General features: G+C 46.4%; 1 protein-coding gene across 7 annotated transcripts in view; it reads left to right on the top strand.

Moving 5' to 3' along the window:
- The window catches only part of ATP2B3 (ATPase plasma membrane Ca2+ transporting 3), a 315,248-nt gene that overhangs the window by 150,319 nt on the left and 148,498 nt on the right, over nucleotides 1-16,431 (top strand). For all 7 annotated transcript variants that reach the window (XM_069748301.1, XM_069748304.1, XM_069748300.1 and 4 more), the window contains 2 exons: nucleotides 572-791; nucleotides 7,341-7,674. In XM_069748301.1, the coding sequence (XP_069604402.1) occupies nucleotides 7,473-7,674 (202 nt within the window). In that variant the 5' untranslated portion in view covers nucleotides 572-791; nucleotides 7,341-7,472. The remainder of the gene's footprint in view (nucleotides 1-571; nucleotides 792-7,340; nucleotides 7,675-16,431) is intronic.

Genomic DNA, 16,431 nt, shown 5'->3' with positions numbered 1-16,431 from the left:
CCCGACCTGACCAGCCTGATTGACAGGCGAAAACGGCGACTTTGGTAAGTTATTTCTCAGCATACATGGGGAATCGGGGTACACTACATACACTATAGGAACACACAGCGCAGGCCCTATTTAACAGTATTTATAGCTCAATCTCAAAAAACGGGGTGACAGGTTCCCTTTAATAACGCTGGGTAATACACAATCCTTTTTATTACAGCACTTTCGCAAAACCTAATGGTGCCAGTCCCAGTCCTAAAAAAAAATAATAGTGCATCCCACAGGCCTGTACACTAGTGCTCAGCATTAGTCCCCATATAATAGTGCCAACCACAACCCCTATGTGTACCCACTAGTGTCAGGGGGGAAGCTTTTATGGTAGTGCCAGCCAGTGGTACCAATACCAAAGGGATATCTGGGTCCAAAATACCGTAATGGGGGCAGCTTTACAGGCAATGGGGTAGAGATGGGGGGCACCAGATGTACCTGGTTTATGTTTTCTGATGTTAGGGAGTATGCTTTGACAAGTGACCCCACCAGCCGGCCCTCGTCCGATGCTGACCCCTCTGCTTTCTTTTCGCAGGTTTTCTCAGTGCAGCGGAGACACAAGGTGTGCTTGCCCCTGACTGGGTCACAACAGCAGTTTGCAACTGAAACTGGAAACGACGACGTCCATGGATTGGCCCCCTCACTCAGCCCGAACTCGCAGTGGTGCCTGTGACTGTTAGATGTGGCTGCATTCATGAATGAAATCCCCAGTGAACGTTGTGTTGTGATGCCGTCTACCGCAAGATCCTAAACAGGTACGGTCTCCATCAAAGGCATAAATGACACCTGCGGACCCCCCACCACGATATACGCGGTGCTGGTACCTCCTAATATGGATGATGAGCATCTGGACCTCTGAGGACCCCAGATGGCATGTGCTACCCCGCCACCCAGTACATGGTAGAGGTTGTGTCCCATCCATGGCTGCTCATACTGGGGGATAGCGGTGGGCTGACTGCACGCCCGGCCTGTAGACGGCCCTCCCAACTACCCCAAACCCATGGGCACTCAGTTCGGCCAAACATTTACGCATTTCTAATGGGGAGAGGAGAGAACACCTAGCTCTCCTTAAAATAAAGGGAATGGGCATGTCCATGTCGGTAGGTCCCAGCAGGTGGTCAACTGCTTCCAAGATATTGGATTTTTTGCTCTGTACAACCCGGTGCTGCGCCACATGCACCAACGCCTGCCTAAAACCATCCCCCATTCAGTAGGATGTCTCCTTATTCAGGGCTCAATGACAAGTATACGGGCAGCGATCAGATCCTATGGTCACGGGTGGTGATGTGCTTATCTGATGCAATGATGTCCACAAGATTATCTAAGTGCAGGGATGACACCAACAATACTGTCCCTCTCATGGCTGGATATTGAAGTTCTGCACCCTATGATATTAAATCAAGGGGAGATCATGAGAGTAGTAGGATTTATAATAACAGAAAACTCAATTTATTTCCCACTCAGAACTCACTTTTTTTTAAACCCAACAACTTCACATCTACGATATACAGAGGCACATACGCCCAGCGTCAATGGCACCAGCAGCAGGCATTCTGGATTAATGGGAAGAGTGCAGGGGTTGTGACTTTTTTATTACTTAATTGCACGTATTTGGGATATTAATTATCTTTGCATTCAGGTTTCATTAAAAATGTTGCGCTTTTTGCCTTCCCTAGCCTCTGTCCTGCACTATCTAGTGCTGGCTGCAGAATGAGCTAACTGAGGTTCCCTCAGTGAGCTCATTCTCTTGGTGTGGCGGGAGAGTTTGTGACTCTTATCTGCCCTCTCAGGTGGTAGAAGACCACATTGATGTTGGATGTGCCTGTAAAAGTCAAACGGTGTCAACTTTTTAATGAAACCTAATTGCAAAATTATTTTTTAGTCCCAAATACATGTATTTAAGTAAGAAAAAAATGTTTCCAAAGCTGGACAACCCTTTTTTAAGCTCTGTCATTTCTTCTGGGATTCTGAACTACACGCTTCATCTATATTCCAGGGCATTTCCTCCCCAGTGGGTCTTTGCTCCAGTTACCTGGCAATCCTTTTTTAGGCCTCTTTCACACATCCTGATATTTCCGGTACCGGAAAAACTGGTACCCGAGATATCCGTGTGTGTGTAATACGTGCGTCACATGTGTGGCAACCGTGTACCGCCCGTGTGCAGCTACCACAAGTCGAAGGAAATGATGTGCACTCTGTAAACAAAAGTAGGCGGGTGCAGGCTGAACGAAAAGTCCCAATGTTCATGAAAAACAGCCGCACTCCAGTAGTATGAAGATTTATGCCAAAAGTATTATACCTTTATTTGGTGATGCCAATGGACCAATGGTACGGACATAGCTTCCCCACGTTCCTACAGGCACCTGCCTTTATTGGACTGACTCCTTTTTTCCTCTCTGCACCCCTACCATAAGTGAGGTTTTGACAAAGACCGCCCCCGGTCGAAACGTTAACCTTATTGTCCTCAACCTGTATACGTCATAAAGCACCTGGTGATGTCTGTACGCACAAATAAAGATATAATACTTTTGGTATAAATCTTCATACTACTGGAGTGCGGCTGTTTTTTCATGAACATTGCTGCTACCACACGGACGGCCTCCGGGGAAGAAGTGCTACAGTAAGCGCTGTTCCCCGGCGGCAGGTGCTGAAGATGCTCTCATCATTCTCCCCTACTCTGCCAGCGATCGGCACGAGCAGAGGAGAATGATGAGAGTTATATTAAAGTCAGAACAATGACAGCGGGTGGGTTTTTTTGTGACTATTACTCCCATCATCCAACACCTGCTGCCGCTAAGAACAGTGACAGCAGGAGCAGATGATCGGGGTATTCCTCACCTGCCGCCTGCGATATACTGTAGCTAAATAAATGAATGAAAAACCCGGTGTGGGTTCCCCCCTATTTTCTATAACCAACCAAGAAAAACTCACATCTGGGGGCTGCCAACCCTCAGCTGTCAGCTTCAGCAAGGTTGGTTATCAATAATAGAGGGGTCCTCATGCTGTTTTTTAAATTATGTAAATAAATAATTTAAAAAAACGGCGTAGGGTCCCTCCCATTTTTGACAACCAGTCTGGCTAAAGCTCACAGCTGGGGGCATTGATATAGACCCCCCCTCCCAGCCTAAAAACAGCAGCTGCCCAGAAAAGGTGCATCTATTAGATGCACCTTTTCTGGCACTTTGCCCGGCTCTTCCCACTTGCCCTGTAGTGGTGGCAAGTGAGGTTCATACTTCTGGAGTTGATGTCACCTTTGTATTGTCAGGTGACATCCAGCCTCAGAATACCAGCCCCCAGCTGTGAGCTTTAGCAAGGCTGGTTGTCAAAAATGGGGGCACCCCACGCTGTTTTCTTCAATTATTTATTTAAATAAACAGGATGGGGACCCCTCTATTCTTAATAACCAACCTTGCTGAAGCTGACAGCTGGGAGTTTTGCTTGGTTAGTTTAAGAAAATAGGGGGGAACCCACGCCGGATTTTTCATTCATTTATTTAGTTATATCCCAGGCGTCGGGTGAGGAATACCCCCATTATTTGCTCCTGCTGTCACTGTTATTAGCGGCAGCAGGTGTAGGATGATGGGAGTAAGAGTCCCAAACTCCCCACCTGCTGTCATCGTTCAGACTTTAATAAACTCTCATCATTCTCCTCTGCTGGCGCCGATCGCTGGCAGAGCAGGGGAGAATGATGAGAGCCATCTTCAGCACCTGCCTCCGGGGAACAGCGCTTACTGTAGCACTTCTTCTCCAGCGCTGATGCGTGTCACATGGATTACATCAATGTGTGTTCTCCATGTGTACGTTCGGGAGGTTTTGCTGTCCATGCTGACGGTAAAAAACGGACATGTCTACGTGTGGGGCACCCGGACACATGGTCCGTGGAAATACACTGACATGTGCACAGAGCCATTCATTTGAATGGGTCTACATGTCTCTATGTCTCCGGTACGTGTGAAAACTGTCACCACATGTACCGGAGACATGGATGGAGCATTGTGGCTTTAAGTCTCCTCATCTCGGCATGCTTATCATGTCAATCTCCCCAAGGAGAAACAATACTTCTTGGATACTTTGTCAGATCTCACTGCTGGCTCTCAGTCATCTCTTCTCTGCTTCAAACTCCGCTTCCAAGTACTCTGATCTAAACCTCAAACTGTGGGAGGGACTTTAGACAATCCTGGCTCCTCCCACCATTGTAGAACTTTCTGCATAAGTAATTAAATCATAATTCTTAAAGCAACACACACACTAATACAACGTATAGCAAACATGCAAGAGTGCAACAGCTGAAGAGTCAAAAAAGCTGCACAAATCAGGCTCAAAACATTAATGTAGTCCATATTTTGGGGGGAAACTACACCTACATTGTCAGCCCCGATTAAATAGTGTCACATTCAGAAGACATATTGATAACGGAAACCAATTTGTCAATTTATTCCTAAATTTCCAGGAGCCAATAGCAAAGTAGCGCTAAAATGTCGATTTGTATGAAGAAATGACCCAAGTTGTTTTTATTTTTTAATTTTAGCGGGAAAATAAGAATTTATTAAAACAGTCATATAAGGGGAAGCTAAGAGATTCTCATAATAATGTTCATTTCCTGCATGAAAGGGCTGGAGTGTGAACTATGCCCTTCGGCACGATGCAGAGATTTCTCCACAACATTGAATCAATGTGTGACTTCCTATAACAGAAAGCTCTGAGCAGTGCCAAAGGGGTAGGAGCGTTCTATAGGATTTTTCCCCTTTAAATGTTCGGAGGGGCTTTGCATTAATGCTGCATAAGCCGCGTTTAATTGTAACGTCTGTTTTTAGGCAGGAGACGCGTTCCTCCGCTGGAATAAGACCGTGGGTGCTCGGTTCAGCAAGACTGATGTGTATTTGTTTATCTTTGGGGAAATTAAGTATAGACAGACAGTCATTAAGTGAAGGGGAAATTATCATTCACAATTAACTGTGCTTGTAGGAAATCCTGGTAAAGTGCCTGCTATTTATGGTCCTCACCGGCACTCGGCTGCCACCAATCACCATGCATCTGCCGCTCTGCCAATACGTGAGCTGCTGGGGCCTAGTGGAGGAGAACCATCAGCTGTGCCGAGCCGCTGTGCAGACAATGTCAATCAGTTCTGCTACATACAACGGTCTGCTCACAATTACCCAAGAAATAAAACATCTTGGCAGCTTGCAGATCCCCATTCACATATTATTGGCTATTAAAGGGGATCCGTCATTAGATTCCACAATACAAACTGCATGCATTCATAAATAGATCTCTTAGACCTGGTGTACTTACTTTGAAACTCCATGTCAAAATGATATTAAAATGAAAATTTTATGAGTCCATCTATAGAGAGATGGAGCTCATGAGTCCAATGTATTCAGGCTCCACCCTCCCAGCCTGATTGACAGCTGCAGCTTGTACTGAGATCTCTGCAGCAGGGAGGAGGGACACTGAGGAGCTGCCAGTCAGGTTATTTGGGCATGAACTAACCTGCTGCAGAGGCAAGGGATATTATTATTGCTTTTATAGAGACACTGAAGAGTCCAATATATTCAGTCTCTACCCTCCCATCTAGCCTGACTGACAACCGCAACTTAGCAGTAGCAGGAAGGAGGGACCCTGAGGAGATGCCAGTCTGGCTAAGTGGGCATACATTCAGCAGCTTCAGTGACAGAGGACACTGAAGATTTCAATGTATTCAGTCTCTACTCACCCAGCCTAACAGTTGCAGCTTGTACTGAGCGGTGTGAGATATTAGCTGTAGCAGGAAGGAGGGACACTGAGGAGCTGCCAGTCAGGTTATTTGGGCATGAATTCACCAGCTGCAGGGACAAAGCTTATTATTATTAATGCTTATATAGAGACACCAAAGAGTCCAATATATTCAGTCTCTACCCACCCACCTAGCCTGACTGACAACCGAAACTTAGCAGTAGCAAGAAGGAGGGACCCTGAGGAGCTGCCAGTCAGGCTAAGTGGACATGAATTCAGCAGCTGCAGGGACAAAGTATACTGAAGAGTCTAATTATTCAGTCTCCACTCAGCCTGACTAACAGTAGTAACTTATACTGAGCGGTGTGAGATATTAGCAGTAGCAGGGAGGAGGGACCCTGAGGAGCTGCCAGGCAGGCTAAGTGGACATGAATTCAGCAGCTGCAGGGACAAAGTATACTGAAGAGTCTAATTATTCAGTCTCCACTCAGCCTGACTAACAGTAGCAACTTATACTGAGCGATGTGAGATATTAGCAGTAGCAGGGAGGAGGGACCCTGAGAAGCTGCCAGTCAGGCTAAGTGGACATGAATTCAGCAGCTGCAGGGACAAAGTATACTGAAGAGTCTAATTATTCAGTCTCCACTCAGCCTGACTAACAGTAGCAACTTATACTGAGTGATGTGAGATATTAGCAGTAGCAGGGAGGAGGGACCCTAAGACCGAGGAGCTGTCAATCAACCTGGGTTGGGGGATATTCAGTAGCAGCAAGAAGTATGGACATAGAGGTGCTGACAACCATTTTAGATGGGAGGAAATTTAGAAGCAGGAAAGAGGGACACATAATGTCAGTCAGAACAGTTGGGTGGAGATTCAGCAGCTGATGAACTGTCAACCTGGCTTGGAGAGCATGGATTCAGCTGCAGGGAGGGACACTGAGGAGTCCAATGTATTCAGTCTCTGCCCAACTAGCCTGATAGCTGCAGCTTGTACTGACTGGTGTGAGATCTTACCAACAGCAAGGAGGAGGGACACTGAGGAGCTATCAACCAATTTAATTTCAGTGGACAGAGATTCAAATTAAATTAAAAATATATATATTATAGAGCCATTTTGACATGGATATATAAAGTAATTACACCTGCCTCATCAGGTCCACAATCTAATTATTAATATATGCAGTTTGTCTTTCATCAGAGACTTGTAGGATGCAAGATATACTTACATACTGCATACAGGACTTTGAAAATGTAAATTGGATGTCATCAGCAAGTTAGCTTTGATGGATTTGTCACTTTATTAGGTGTCTCTATATCGTGATGCACTATAATGAATGGCCTATATTTTATTAAAGGGATCACTTGATTATTAATCTATACCCCAGTGAGGGTCTGACCACTGGGACAGTGTCCCAGACAGAGTTTTGGTCCCTCTGGCATATTTCTGTCACAGATCTCCTCCATTGCCAGGGATTGTCTTCATGCCCATCACTACCTCACAAGTGACCATACATTATACTGTGTATACTGAACACTGTATACGGGAGTGAGGATTTAATGATTCTATGTCTAACCATTCCTTTGTTTTGCCAGGCCCATCACCGATCCGGCACACCCACTGATACCAAGCCTGCAGACTGTGGCGGCTCGTTTTGGAAAACAAAATACACACACTCACGCCGATACCTACGCTCCTTGGGCAGGAAACCACAACAGTTAATCAAGATGGGAGATCTGAACAGCTCAGTGGATTTTTACCCAAAGAACCAGCGGAGAGAACAGAACCATGCCGGAGGTTTTGGCTGCACTTTGCAGGAGCTGCGCTCCCTCATGGAGTTACGAGGAGCTGAGGCCATTCAAAAAATACAAGATAGTTACGGTGATGTCAATGGCCTATGTAGGAGACTGAAGACTTCCCCCACTGAAGGTAACGGCCGTAACACGTGCGTGTGTAGATTTCCTGATGGCCAGGACACGTTTTCAAGCTTAAGTCAGACCTGTTATCAGATAAAAAGGGGCCAGTTTTTGCTCTTATATTATTGCCAAGGATCCCCTGAGTATTTTGTTGTTTCCTTTTTGTAAATCCGCCCACAGCTCCAAAGATATTTCACTTTTCATTTAGTGCTGGCATGGTTCCCAGAATCCTCTGGGGCGGGGCTCAGCGGATCCTCTAGGGTGTGTCTGTAGGCTGATTGGCTTTACTTACCTGTGAGCCACGCCCACTTAGTAAGGACAATAAACCATAGCACTGAATAAAAAGGCTTGTATCTCGGGAACGTATGTAATACTCAGGGGAGCAGCAAACAAAATAAGAGCACAAAATGGACTCTTATGACCAGTGAACATGTGCTCATTAAGGGGGTCAACTTTGATTAGAAATGTCTATAGGCGATGTCTGGGATAGCAGCTCATATTCATTCACTTCTAGACCAGTTTGCCGTACAAATTTACTGAAAATTCTGACAGTCTATAATTACAGTGGAAACAGTCAGCAATCTGGATGTCGTTAAAGCAAGTGTAACAAGTTTGATTTTTTTTTTTTAGCAAATTGTAAGGAAGGAGCGCACATAGATGTGTCTTTACTTTCTTTTCCTCTGCGCTCTACATATATCTATATATATAATTGTCTAAGGGTTTTTCCGTCTGTCTGTCTGTCTGTCCTGGAAATCCCACGTCCAATCAGCGATGGGCACAGCGACAATGATGTCATAAAGGACGTAGACATCCCGCGTCTCTGATTGGTCGAGACGGGCACAGCGACGATGATGTCATAATGGTTGCCATCGCGACGATGATGTCATAAAGGTTGCCTCGACCAATCAGCGACGGGCACAGTCTGCCGCGAATTCTGGAATCATCATTGTCAATATACTACGGGGACATGCATATTCTAGAATACCCGATGCGTTAGAATCGGGCCACAATCTAGAATTTTTGACACTGCAAAGGATGAGCCAACTCAAGTAATCTGCCAACTTTGCCAAAAAATCGAGCTGAGGTAAAACTGCAGTAATTTGACTACTACATGTATGAACCTTTACATGCACAATCAACATGCTTTAGTATGGGAATCGCAAAAATTCGTATCGGCGGATATCAACCACCATCAGCCACCCAATCAATCGCCACTGCTACTTCTTCCTCCTCCTCTATAACCGTGCTAACTATTGAGATGCAGGTCTTTGACTGTAGAACCCCGCATTCTTTACCCCATCGAGTTATGCTGACTGAGAGGCTTCCTTCAGCTGTAACGGAAGTGGAATTGCCTGTTGTTTTTTACCAATCTCAGAGAATGATCACACCAGAAGTTTCTCAATCCACACTAAAATCTCTGCCTGAACCTAGAGTCACAGGTTCATACATGAGCCTTCCTGTCTGCCTCATGAGGCCTCATGAGGCATTCATGTGAGGCAGAGGCACATACATAGTATAGGGGGGTGTATATAATATAGGGGTGCACATACATAGTATAGGGGGGGTGTATATAAGGCACAGCATCGACGTAGACATCCCGCGTCTGATTGGTCGAGGCCGCCAGGCCTCCACCAATCAGCAACGGGCACAGCGACGATGATGTCATAATGGTTGCCATGGCGACGATGATGTCATAAAGGTTGCCTCGACCAATCAGCGACGGGCACAGTCTGCCGCGAATTCTGGAATCATCATTGTCCATATACTACGGGGACATGCATATTCTAGAAAACCCGATGCGTTAGAATCGGGCCACAATCTAGTCTATATATATAATTGTCTAAGGGTTTTTCTATCTGTCTGTCTTTCTGTCTGTCTGTCTGTCTGTCCTGGAAATCCCACCGCCTCGACCAATCAGCGACGGGCACAGCATCGACGTAGAAATCCTGCGTCTCTGATTCAGCGACGGGCACAGTATCGACGTAGATGTCATAATGGTTGCCATGGCGACTGTGATGTGCTGCTGCAGTGCAGTATAGGGCAATCTCCACCAGGGGGTGCTGGCTAAGGAAAAGAGGTTGCACACACAGCACAGTAACACTGAACAACAACACAGGTGTCACAGGTAATGAAAGGGACATGAAACAAGCCAAGGTCATACACGGAGATAGCAGCGCGGTACAGAAGGGGCGAGCAGAGAATCGTCGGGGACAAGCAAGATGTCAGAACCTACCGGGAACGTGGTAACCAAAACGTGAGACAGAGACGGAGTCGGGGTACAGGCCAAAGGTCAGAACAAGTCATAAACGGGTGTAGGCAGTCAGAGGCAAACAGGAACACAATAACAGGGATCAGGTCAGGAGCTCAAACCTTGCAGCATGAACTATAGCTGACACTGGCCCAATGGCTACAGAGGACTTAAATAGTTCAGCCAGCTCCAGGGTGAGGCAGAGAGGATTAACTCCCACATGACCAGTCCAGAGACAAGAGATGAACATAATCTCAGAACTGGATCATGACAGTACCCTCCTCTCAATGGGGGGCCACTGGACCCCCAGGCTTCTCTGGATAACGAGCATGAAAGGCCCGGACCAGCCGATCTGCATGGACCAAACGTGCTGGCACCCACGACCGGTCCTCAGGACCGTAACCCTTCCAATGGACCAAGTACTGTAGTGAACGGCGGAGCATACGAGTATCCACCACCCGTTCCACCTCATACTCCGTCTGGCCATCAACCACAACAGGCGGAGGGTGCGCTGGAGAATCACCTGAGGAAGGCACTGACGGTTTCAGAAGCGCCTTATGGAATACATTGGGGATCCGCAACGACGGAGGCAAGCATAGACGGAAGGACACAGGATTAACCACCTCCAAAATTTCATAAGGGCCAATAAACTTGGGACCCAGCTTAGCAGAGGGAATCCTCAATCTAATATTCTTAGTGGATAACCATACCTTATCCCCCAGCTGGTAAGTCGGCCCCACAGAACGTCGTTTATCGGCAAAAAATTTATACTTGCCCTGAGCCTCCCCAATGTTTCTCTGAACCTCCCTCCAGATCTCTCCTAACCACAGAAAGGCTGAATCAGCCCCTGGACACCCCGAATCCAGCCGGGAAAACTCACCAAAGTGAGGGTGAAACCCATAGTTGCAAAAGAACGGGGACGTACCAGTGGACTGATTGACACGATTATTAAAAGCAAATTCCGCCATGGGTAACGCAGAGCACCAATCATCCTGTCTGGACATAGCAAGACATCGCAATATCTGCTCCAAAGACTGATTGGTCCTCTCAGTCTGACCATTGGTCTCGGGATGGTAGGCCGAAGAAAAGGACAGACTGATACCCAGCCTTTTACAAAAAGCCCTCCAAAATTTTGCCACAAATTGCACTCCTCTATCAGACACCACACTGACAGGCACACCATGCAATCGGACCACATGCTCCATGAATAGTTTTGATAGTGTCTCAGCATTAGGGAGACCCGCTAAAGGTACAAAATGTGCCTGCTTACTGAACCTATCAACAACTACCCAGATAATGGTTTTGCCATGAGAGTTGGGAAGATCAGTGATAAAATCCATGGACAGGTGAGTCCACGGTCTATCTGGAATTGGCAGTGGTACCAATTCCCCGGCCGGCCGGTTACGGGAGGTTTTAGCGCGAGCACAAGTTTCACAGGAAGACACAAACCCAATGACATCAGAAGTCAACGAAGGCCACCAAAACAGCCTAGTGATGGCTTTACGTGTGGCCGAGATTCCAGGATGCCCACTAAGAGCCGAGTCATGGAAATCCCGAAGCACCCTTAACCGATACTGGACAGGTACAAAGAGCTTATCATTAAGTACGGACGAGGGAGCAAGAGATTGGGCTTCACGAATCTCTCGCTCCAATACTGATGACACCGCAGCCACCACCACTCCACGCTGGAGAATGGAGGAAGGAGGTTCAGGTGGTGAAACTGGGTCCAAACTACGAGATAAGGCATCAGCCTTCACATTCTTGGACCCTGGTCTGAAAGTAATAGAAAACTGAAATCGGGAAAAGAAAAGTGACCACCTAGCTTGTCTCGCGGTCAACCGTTTGGCAGATTCGATGTAAGACAGATTCTTGTGATCAGTAATGACAGTAATATGATGGGCAGCTCCCTCCAAAAATGCCTCCATTCTTCAAATGCTAATTTAATGGCCAACAGCTCCCGATTACCCACATCATAATTCCTCTCAGCAGAGGAAAATTTTCTCGAAAAGAAGGCACAAGGTCTTAAGTTAGTCAACGTGGTGGGCCCTTGGGATAACACAGCCCCTACTCCCACCTCCGAGGCGTCCACCTCTACGATAAATGGTTTAAGACAAATCTGGTTGAACCAGTACAGGAGCAGTCATGAAACAATTCTTCAAAGAAGAAAATGCCCCCAAAGCTGCAGTTGACCAGTTTTTGAGATCTGCCCCCTTACGAGTTAAATCTGTGAGGGGTTTGACCACCTGAGAAAACCCCTTAATGAATTTTCTATAATAATTAGCGAAACCCAGAAAACGCTGAAGACCCTTGAGATCTCTGGGTTGCACCCAATCCACAATAGCCTGTACCTTCCTAGGGTCCATACGAAACCCCTTAGCTGACAAAATGACCCCTAGAAAGGATAATTCCTGAGCAAAAAATGTACATTTCTCTGGTTTAGCAAATAGTGAGTTCTCCCTAAGCCTCAGAAGAACTGCACGGAGGTGGTCCATGTGACTCTGTTTGTCGGAAGAATATATGAGGATGTCATCCAAATAAATTACCATAAAACGCCCAATAAAATCTGAGAAAACATGATTCATGAAATTCTGAAACACAGCTGGTGCGTTAGTCAGGCCAAAGGGCATAACCAAATTCTCAAACAAACCTTCAGAGGTGAGAAAAGCAGTTTTCCATTCATCCCCCTCCCGCATACGGATGAGATTGTATGCCCCCCTGAGGTCCAACTTAGAGAACCACCTGGCCCCCGACAATTGTTTATACAAATCGGGGATAAGTGGGAGAGGATAAGTATTTCTTATGGTGATTTTATTAAGTTCTCGAAAATCGAGGCATGGGCGTAAACCACCATCCTTTTTCTTCACGAAAAAGAACCCTGCAGCCACAGGAGAGACAGACGGCCGAATGTGCCCTTTGCGGAGACTATCGGAGATATACTCCTTCATGGCAGCCCGCTCAGGGGCAGAGAGATTGTACAGATGGGCTTTGGGCAATTTGGCACCAGGAACAAGATCAACAGCACAATCGAATGGGCGGTGTGGTGGCAGAACCTCAGCCTCCTTTTCGGAGAACACATCCCCTCAAAGTCCTTCAGGTACTCCGGAATACCCTCCAGACTGACGGATGACACAGATACAAAAGCAAGACATTTCTTAGAACAATTGGGACCCCATTTAACAATGTCCCGGGATTCCCAGTTTATAACAGGATTATGTGATTGCAACCAGGGAAGCCCCAACACCAGTCCCGCAGGCAGATTGTCCATAACAAAACATGAAATACGTTCTTGGTGTAAATCACTCACTTTAAGGAGAAACTCTTCAGAAATCATTTTGATGACATTCTTAGCCAGTGGTGTTTTGTCAATGGCAACAACATGAATAGGAGTCTCCAGTCTAACTGTCCCTAACTTACACCTGGATACCAAGTCAGAGTTAATAAAGTTCATGGACGACCCGCTATCAACGAAGGCAGAAGTGGACACGGAGCCACTCCCACAACAAAGTTCCACTTCCAACAAAATTTTTGAAAATGCCAAAAAAGGTACCTGAGAGTCGGGGTGACTACCACGACAATCACCCAGACTCAGCCGCTTGTAGGTTGGTGGACAGGAGGAGCAGTCTTTTTTCCAATGTCCAGGATCTCCACAGTAGAAACACAACTTTGCTTCAAACTGTCGTCTCCTCTCCTTCTCCTTGAGATTGGCGACTCCCACCTCCATAGGTTCAGATGGGGATGAAACAGGACCAGCAGGAAAAAACGGACCCTTTCGCTGTGCAATACCTCTCTCCCTCAACCTCCGATCCATGCGGATAGCCTGAGTCATGGTCTCCTCCAATGAGCTGGGAGGTGGATGAAAGGCCAGAGCGTCCTTCAGGTAATCCGCCAGTCCACTCCTGAACAGACCACTAAGCGCAGAGTCATCCCAGGACACCTCAGTGGACCATCGGCGGAACTCAGAGCTGTACCACTCGGCTGAGCGCTCCCCCTGAACCAGACCCATAATAGTGTCCTCTGCCAACCTGACACGGTCCGGTTCGTCATAGATAAGTCCTAGGGCCTCAAAGAACCTATCTACTGACATGCGTTCAGGAGCAGTGAGGGGCAGTGAGAAAGCCCAAGATTGAGGACCCTGTCTAAGTAAGGAAATAATAACCCCTACCCGCTGAGTCTCATTCCCAGACGATAGAGGTCTAAGGGAAAACAATAACTTACAGCTTTCCCTGAACAGGTGAAATTTATCTTTTTCGCCAGAAAAAGTGTCAGGAAGCTGAACCAAGGGTTCGGCAGAATGCAAAGCAACCTCTACAGACTCACCAGGTTGACTAACAGCAAGGGGGGTGGTTCCCTGCATGGTCAGAACAGTCTCTGTCAGTTCTTTTTGTAAGAGAGCATGAGACGTGACAAGGGCCCGATGTTCCACCAAAAAATCCCGCACCATCTGTGTCAAACTGGACACTTGATCCACCAGGTTACAAAGCAAATCCATGACCAGAGAAATAAAAAAAAAAAAAAAAAGACAAAATCCCCTTTAAATGTCTGGTCAGCTATAATGTGATGTGCTGCTGCAGTGCAGTATAGGGCAATCTCCACCAGGGGGTGCTGGCTAAGGAAAAGAGGTTGCACACACAGCACAGTAACACTGAACAACAACACAGGTGTCACAGGTAATGAAAGGGACATGAAACAAGCCAAGGTCATACACGGAGATAGCAGCGCGGTACAGAAGGGGCGAGCAGAGAATCGTCGGGGACAAGCAAGATGTCAGAACCTACCGGGAACGTGGTAACCAAAACGTGAGACAGAGACGGAGTCGGGGTACAGGCCAAAGGTCAGAACAAGTCATAAACGGGTGTAGGCAGTCAGAGGCAAACAGGAACACAATAACAGGGATCAGGTCAGGAGCTCAAACCTTGCAGCATGAACTATAGCGGACACTGGCCCAATGGCTACAGAGGACTTAAATAGTTCAGCCAGCTCCAGGGTGAGGCAGAGAGGATTAACTCCCACATGACCAGTCCAGAGACAAGAGATGAACATAATCTCAGAACTGGATCATGACAGCGACGATGATGTCATAAAGGTTGCCTCGACCAATCAGCGACGGGCACAGTCTGCCGCGAATTCTGGAATCATCATTGTCCATATACTTCGGGGACATGCATATTCTAGAATACCCGATGCGTTAGAATCGGGCCACAGTCTAGTATATATATATGTCCTCCCTTATTTTTTCTCTTGGCAGCCTGTAATTAGGTATCAGAAATTTTCCTTCTGGCTCTAAAAAACCCAAGATGACCAATTTCGAAGAAGAAAAATATATAATTGTGATACTTTGTCTGGAGAAATCTATGCTATATATGTCTATCTATATGTGGCCACCTGGTGGTTGTGATGGGAATTGCATGTAGCTTGTCAAGGGTTTTGTTATCTTATCATGTTGCGATTATGGATTGCTTTTGTATTAGGATGAAACTGAATGGCAATGTTCTTACTTAGGACAGCTGTATGTCCATGTATGCCCAAGTAGGTCCATGTCCATGTATGTCTAGATAGGTCCATGTGTGTGCATGTATGCCAAGGTAGGCCCCGGTAGGTCCATGTATGCTCAGGTAGGTCCATGTATGTCCATGTAGGTCTATGTATGTCCATGTATGCCCAGGTAGGTCCATGTATGTGCATGTATGCCCAGGTAGACCCTGGTAGGTCCATGTATGCCCATGTATGCCCAGGAAGGTCCATGTATGTCCATGTTGGTCTATGTATGTCCATGTATACCCAGGTAGGTCCATGTATGTCCATGTATGCCCAGGTAGGTCCATGCATGCCCAGGTAGGTTTATGTATGTCCATGTATGTCCATATATACCAAGGTAGGTCCATGTATGTCCATGTAGGTCCATGTATGCCTGGGTAGGTCCATGTATGTCCATGTAGGTCTATGTATGTCAGTGTATGTCCATGTATGCCCAGGTAGGTCTATGTAGGTCCATGTATGTCTATATATGCCCAGGTAGGTCATATATGTCCATGAAGGTCCACGTATGCCCAGGTAGGTCATGTATGTCCATGTAGGTCCATGTATTTTGCTTAATTATGGTCTATAGGATATATTAAAACCACCAGCCCCCTTTATTTAATTGCAGTTAAACCAATGCACCTTTTTCCCAGGAATTGTTTTACAATCATGCATGTCAGTGTAGGTCCATGTATGCCCAGGTAGGTTTATCTATGTAGGTCCATGTAGGTCTATATATGCCCAGGTAGGTCATGTATGTCCATGTAGGTCCATGTATGTTGCTTAATTATGGTCTATTGGATATATTAAAACCACCAGCCCCCTTTATTTAACTGCAGTTAAACCAATGCACCTTCTTCCCAGGAATTTTTACAATCCATCATTTTATACCAGCATTTTCCAATAGTACACCTACAGTAGGAGAAAGATATCTCGGCCACATCACCGATCTGCAGTAAAACTGTGTTATAAATGGCTTGTATAGAGAAAAGAGACAATTCTATC

The sequence above is a fragment of the Ranitomeya imitator genome, chromosome 2 (genome assembly GCF_032444005.1).
Source record: "Ranitomeya imitator isolate aRanImi1 chromosome 2, aRanImi1.pri, whole genome shotgun sequence".
NCBI classification, from domain to species: Eukaryota; Metazoa; Chordata; class Amphibia; order Anura; family Dendrobatidae; genus Ranitomeya; species Ranitomeya imitator.
Note: the sequence above shows the minus strand (reverse complement) of the source record. Positions and strands in the feature narration are given on the sequence as shown.